The following is a 7,465-nucleotide window of genomic DNA, read 5'->3' as shown; positions in this document are numbered from 1 at the left end:
TAAAATCTACAACAATGAAAAGAAAGAATTATTATAACATTCGTAATTGAATCAAACTTGCCGCCCACCATGATGTAACAAAAAAAAACTAAAATCTACACTCGCGAGCAAACAAATCGACTCAAGCGCTACCTCCGCATTCAAAGATTGTTTTAAGTGAAAGTATACAACATTTTAATAAAAATGATATGTCATTTGAAAGCTTGAAACCTAAGCTTTACAAAAAAGGTCAACACGATTAAATAAAACCAATACCAACATGTTAATTTGCGCAATGAGCGCGTATGGGACAAATTACTCACTACGCTACCAGCCAGTTGCGCTACCCTCTACCCCTATAAAACCCCCGTTACCCTTCAACCTTTATCAATCACTTATCAACAGTTGACCAATACACATCTCCACAACATGCATTCATTGTTTTCAAGAAACCATGGATACCACACCTCAAGAAGCCGCTCAAGTTTTTGCCTTATTGCAACAAGGACTCAGACAGCGAGTAGTCGCTTACCAGCTTCACTTGAGTCAATCTGCTGTATCCCGAGTATGCAGACGATAGACAAGAGACTGGAGCATTCACTCGGAGACCAACAACCAGCCGCCTCCGTTGTACTTCTGAACGAGACGACCGTTTCATTGTCTCAACGCCCTGCGAAATCGGCACCTTACGTGTGTCGACGTGCAGGGCGAGCTGAGACGTGTTCGAGGTACAGCTGTCAGCGAGTGGATAGCAAGAAGACATCTGAAGGAAGCCAACCTGACTCCAAAAAGGCCTGCAACGGGCCCCAAATTGACTGCAGGCCACCGGCAAGCTCGGCTACAGTTTGCTCGAGAGCATCTTAACTGGAGCATTGGGCAATGGCGATCGATCCTGTTGACTGAAGAGTGCAGGATGTGTCTGCATGGTAGTGACAGGAGAGGCCGGGTCTACAGGCGTCCGGGTGAGCGATTTTCCTAATGCTGATTCGCAGAAATCGTTGCCTATGGTAGCGGTTCGTGTATGATGTGGGCTGGTATCTCGTTGGAGGGAAAAACCGAGGTCGTTTTCATGCCTGGAGTAGGCCGAAGAGCAAGACTGACAGCTGATGGGTACATCACAAATATTCTCCTGGAACATGTTGTGCCCTACGCAGGATTTTTTGACGAAGACTTCATCCTAATGCATGACAATGTTCGATGCCACACAGCGCGCGTTACTCTGCAGTTTCTTCGAGAAGTCGATTTGCGCACAATGAACTGGCCTGCGCTCAGTCTAGACATAAATCCCGTCGAGCATTTATGGGATGAGCTCAAACAAAGGGTACGAGCAAGAAATCCAGCCCATTCGAGCCTTGAAGAATTGAAAGCAGCTTTGTTAGAGGAGTGGGAAGGTATTCCTCAAGACACCGTCAAAAAATGAATAAGGTTGATGAAGAACCGAATATGGGCTGTAATTAGGGCTAGAGGGGCAATACCAATTAGTGAACCAATAAATATTATACTCTTTAAGATAAAAAAAACGTGTTTTATTAGTAAATTCTGAACACAACTCCTTTACCCAAAATCACAGTTTTACCCCATTTAACTTCAGACACCAATAATAAAAAAAAGGATACATGGATATTAAGAATGATGACATCTCATAAAAGCTGAAGTTTTAAGCTTTCAAATGACATATCATTTTTATTAAAATGTTGTATACTTACACTTAAAACAATCTTTGAATGCAGAGGTAGCGCTTGAGTCGATTTGTTTGCTCGCGAGTGTATTTCTGAAGTATACTTATTTTACTTAAAGGTCTCTTTATAAGGCCATTCTTACATTTTATGGTTATCACTCTAGTGATATTATCAGGACCAGTATGTTTTTCTACAATTTTACCTAATAACCATTTACACGGTGGCAAGTTTTCTTCCCTAACAATACAAATATCATTTATACAAGGGTCTTCAAGTTTCGAATTCCACTTATATCTTTGACTTAAAGTTAACAAATATTCTTTAGACCATTTTTTTCCAAAATTTTACAACAATTTTCTGCATGACATTCCATCTTTCTTTAAGATTTACATTAAAATTAATAACTGATGTGTCATCAACAATATTTACAAGAGGTTCACCAATCAAAAAATGACCTGGGGTTAATGGGAGAGGGTCATCTGCTACGTCACTAAGCAATGAAATCGGTCTTGAATTTAAGCAAGCCTCAACCTGTGATAGAACAGTAACCAGTTCTTCATATGTCATTAAATTATCACCTATTGCCTTGTTCAAATGTGTTTTAACAGATCGCACTCCGGCTTCCCAAATGCCTCCAAAATTTGGTGCTTGAGGTGGAATAAAATGCCACGTTGTTAATTCAGATGTGAGTAATTTTGCAATCTCATCAGGTATGTTTGATTTAGACCGATCAAACATGTCTCTCAATTGTTTATTGGCACCAACAAAATTTGTGCCATTGTCGCTATACAGATCTCGACAATAACCACGCCTAGCGATAAATCTTCGAAAAGCTGCAATAAAAGCCTTAGAAGTCAAGTCGGTGACTAATTCAATATGTATAGCTCGTGTTACCATACATACGAAGAGACAAATATAACTCTTGTAGGTCTTAGCTCCTCGTCCTGGAGAAAATTTTATATGATATGGACCTGCATAATCAACGCCGGTTGCTAAAAATGGTTTACTCGGCTTAAGTCGTGCATCAGGAAGTTGGCCCATAAGCTGTACTCTCGCTGCTTTAGAATGCCTTAAACAGGTAATACATTTCCGATAATACTTCTTAACCTGATCTCGAACTCGTACAATCCAATACTTTGAACGAAGAAAGTTTAGCATTATTTGAGGACCGCCATGCAAAGTCTTTTCGTGTGCATCTGAAATTACTAAATTAGTAAGGTGAGACTTAGCAGGTATAATAATGGGATGTCTTGCATCATAGCTTTCGTTGGCCATGCTTATTCGACCGCCTACCCTTAAAATCCCATTTTTGTCTAAAATGGGACAAAGAGTGCGTAACACGCTCTTTTTAGGTACTTCTTTTCCATTTGCTATAACTGTTATTTCTTCGCCAAATGCAAATTCTTGCACTTGCTTTATGTAGACTTCTAGTGTTTTTCGATCTTCTTTTCTCATTACAAATCTTCGACAATATGATATTACTCTCAACATTTTTACTAAATTAGAAAATTTAATCCATTCAAAATTTTCATTCCTTTCTATGATATTCATTGAAACTATTTTTTCTTCTTCATTTGTATCACCAATTTCTAAATCTTCAATTTGAATATTCGTGTTTCTTAACCATTGTGGACCTTCCCACCATAGAGTGTGAGACAGTAACTCAAACGGACTCAGACCTCTTGACGCGCAATCAGCTGGGTTTGTTTCAGATGAAACATGACCCCACTGAGAGTATTTCATAATAGAAAGTATTTCTGAGACACGATTACTAACGAAAGTCATCCATTTACTTGGTCCACCTTTAAGCCACGCCAAAACTATTGTTGAATCCGTCCTTCCATACAGATCATCTTTAGGTATTTTCATAATTTGAGATATTTCGTTAATTAATTTTGATGCTAGTACAGCACCGCATAGTTCTAGTCGAGGATTAGAAACTTTCTTCTCAATTGGAGCTACCTTTGTTTTCGCGGATACTAATCGAACTTCTATTTTATCATCTGAACTGATTACACGAATGTATACTGCGGCTGAGTAAGCTGAACAAGATGCATCTGAAAATGCATGTAATTCAACTCGACTTTTGCGCGTGTAACCTAACCATCTGGGAACTCTCACCTCCTTACTATTGCTTGTCAATTTTTGCAATTGAAAGCCACCAGATGTCATTAAAGCATTCATTTCACCGTATACTTCTTTAGCTTCATCAATAGTCTCAGTTCCTGTCATCAATTCATCAACGTAAAAATCAGTATTTGTAATAGACGCTGCCACTGGAAACTTCCTCTTCTCTTCATCTGCCAATCGTTGTAAAGTCTTTACAGCTAGGTACGGAGCACAAGCTGTTCCAAATGTTAGCGTAAGTAACTTATAATGTTCCACAGGCATGTCTGGATGTGGCCTCCATAAAATCCGCTGAAAATTAGTTTGCGCAGAATTAATTAATACTTGTCTATACATCTTAACTAAATCAGCAACAATACTAATTTGATGAGTTCGCCACCTCATTAAAATATGTCTTAAATCTTGCTGGATTTTCGGTCCAACCAAAAGATCGTCATTTAGCGAAACATCATTCATACCCTTACTAGATGCATTGAAAACCACGCGCACTTGAGTGGTTTCCTTATCTTCTCTCACCACTGCATGGTGAGGAAGATACACTGTAGTACTGTTATCCACATCATCTTCTGCAACTCGAGACATGTGGCCAAGTGTCAAATATTCTTCAATCACTTTTGTATACCCTTCACGGAACCAAAAATTATTAGATAATCTTCTTTCTAACGACACCAATCTTTTCATTGCAATATCCATAGATTGTCCATACTGACATTCTGGATCCTTATTTTTAAATGGTAATGTAACAATGAACCTTCCATTCTCATTTCTAGTAGTCGTAGCCTCATAAAGTGTTTCACACATTTGCTCTTCCACAGAAAGTCTCTTCTGAATCCTATCTGGTTCAGCCTCTATCTCCCAAAAACGTTTTAGATAATCATCTTCCTGTTTGACTTGCAAATGTAAACTCGTAATGTTAGCTGTGGAATAAGTATCAGACATTTTTCCCGATAAAACCCAACCAAAGGCCGTATTTTGTGCGATAAGTTTTCCTTTGGGTTGTTTTATTAGGCCATCTAACAATATATCTGAGTATACCTCAGCTCCTACCAATAAATCTATTTTACCTGGTATAGTATAACCTGGATCAGCTAATTCTAACGTAGAAAGTTCCTTCCAATCAGGTAAATCAATTCTGTCACAAGGCAGCATATCAGTGAGTGACCGTAACACGTAAGCATTAACTCGAATTAAACATTCTGGATTATGGCGAGATTCTAAATACAATATAACTAAATATTTTACATGCATTTGACCATCTCCCAGACCTGAAACATTACTATTAACAGATAATTTTTTTAAATTTAACAATTGAGCAGCCGCTTCTGTGATAAACGAAGCTTGCGAGCCTTGATCTAACAAAACCCGCAATATACTCCTATTTCCACTCCTGGACCTCGCCTTGACGACAGCTGTCGCCAGAAGCACTTGTTGATTGTGCCCTTGACGTTTTGCAAAATTTGCTACAATCGATGTACTTGGCACTGGATTCTCTTCTCCATTTTGAACTTCCTCCAATACATTATTAATGTGTGTGTCACTTCCTTCCCTCTCAAAATGCAGCAAAGTATTATGTCTTCTGCCACATTTCTTACAACATGTCGATTGTCGACATTTATTTACTACGTGAGTCGTTTGTAAGCAATTGTAACAAAGTCCTTTCGACAGAGCAAAATCTCTTCTTTGTTGAACAGTACGAAGTCTAAATTGCTTACATAAATTAATATAATGACTTTCTCCGCATAAAGGACAACTAAATTCCGTTCTTTTATTATTCTCTTGAACTGCCGCGTGAAACGTTTTAGGAACATGTTTTTTCACTTGAAAACTAGGTTTAGGTAATTGTTTTCCAGTCTCAACCATCTCTAGACTCCTAAATCTTCCCTCAAGAAACTCAACAAATTGCGACCATGTTGGCAAATCATCTGACAAATTATTTATGTGATTTTCCCACTGTTTATGTGTTTCTAAGTCTATTTTCGAGACTGTCAAATAAATTACAATAGAATCCCAAGAAGCCGTAGATATGCCCATATTATCCAAAGCCTTTAAACAAGAAGTTGTTGTATCTAATAATTGTTTAATTGCTGATGATGATTCACTAATTGTTTTCTGTGAAAATAAAGTCTTAAGAATTGCATTACTATTATATCTTTTGTTGTTATATCTTTTTACTAATTGATTCCACGCTTCTTCATAGTTGAGATCTGTAGTCGAATAATTTCCTATTAAGTTTAAGGGTTCTCCTACTATACTACTTTTTAAATAATGCAATTTCTGCGCAGGCGATAACTTTTCATTATTATGAATAACAGAACAGAACAAATCATAAAATGTCTGCCATTCACTATATTTTCCAGAAAATGAGGGTAGTTGTATCCGTGGTAATTTTATAACATCTACAGAATGAGCCTTTGCTTGATTTTCCCTACATGTTGAACTCTCAAACTGTTCTAACTTTTCTTTTAAATCTGTCATATATTCAGTATATATTTCTTGGAACGAATCACAAATGTCTTCTTCAAAATACGGAAACGACTTTACTTGCTCTGGAACCACTATTTGTATTAAATGCTTATGATTATCCATAAATTCCTTCAGCAACTCATCTAAAGTATTTATACGTGTTTGGACATATGCTTTTGTTATTCTCACTCTTGGACTTTTCTTATAATTTGAATGCGCCTTTTGTAGCCTTGAATGTAAATCCTCTTGATTTTTTATTATGTTAAAAGCCATTATTTCAATTTAAAATTACGTAAAGTCTATTATTTCAAATCACTAATGTTTTAATTATTTTAATTTACAACACTTTTTTTAATTAGTTCAAGATTTGTTGAAATTATTCTATGTCCAAGATTGGTTGAAATTATTCTAAGTCCATACTAATTACTATAAAATTTTACAAGTCCAATTGTCACTAATGAATAAATATTCTAAGTCTTTTGCATTAACTCACGAGTCCAAAGTCCATCTCGGGTTTCGGCACCATGAACAAAAACCTATCACGGAATGACACACACAACACAATTTCACTTTTTATTTATTACTTAAAGAGAGGGACACTTGATTTATACTATAGAAACTTCTAAAACTTCATTATATTAGATAAACCTTAAATCCTATATAATACCAAGACGTTGTTACGCCATCGCGTTTTAACACACGCCTAACGCCATCTATTACTTAAACAAATAATTAATTTAGACAATATTAAAAACAATAGATATTAATGATATCATGGGAGCAGATTTAATCATAAATATTGACCATATATTAGATAGCACTCTTTCATATTCAGATATTGAAAATGATAATGAAGTATCAGGTGCTTTACTTCATAAATTTAATATGAAATTGAAAGATTTTGAGGAACGAGGACCAACAGCGCAACTTTGGATACAATATTTTAATATGGTTTCACTTGCAAAAGAATTTTTGAGAGCTGAGCGTATGGGGGACTGGAAAGCTCATTTAAGTTGTGTAAAAGAAATGTTACCTTATTTCCACTCGTCAGGACATTTTCCATATGCTAAATCTGCACACTTGTATTTACAAGACATGATGCAATTACAGGACTCGATGGATCCTGAAGTTTACGAAAAATTTACCGAAGGATTTTTCACCGTGAGACGCTCAGATAAATTGAGTTGTGGAACTTCTACAGACATGGTTATCGAACA

General features: G+C 36.7%; 1 protein-coding gene across 1 annotated transcript; it reads right to left on the bottom strand.

Annotated features, from left to right (window-relative positions):
• Window positions 1-1,751: 1,751 nt before the first annotated feature.
• On the bottom strand, window positions 1,752-6,882 carry LOC125058328. The gene is made up of 2 exons (XM_047662395.1): window positions 3,899-6,882; window positions 1,752-3,511 (listed from the first exon to the last, which is right to left on the bottom strand). The coding sequence occupies exons 1-2, from the start codon at window positions 6,519-6,521 to the stop codon at window positions 1,980-1,982; spliced, it is 4,155 nt and encodes a 1,384-aa protein (XP_047518351.1). The 5' UTR covers window positions 6,522-6,882; the 3' UTR covers window positions 1,752-1,979.
• Between the last annotated feature and the right edge of the window lie 583 nt (window positions 6,883-7,465).

The sequence above is a fragment of the Pieris napi genome, chromosome 18 (assembly GCF_905475465.1).
Source record: "Pieris napi chromosome 18, ilPieNapi1.2, whole genome shotgun sequence".
Classification (NCBI taxonomy): domain Eukaryota; kingdom Metazoa; phylum Arthropoda; class Insecta; order Lepidoptera; family Pieridae; genus Pieris; species Pieris napi.
Note: the sequence above shows the minus strand (reverse complement) of the source record. Positions and strands in the feature narration are given on the sequence as shown.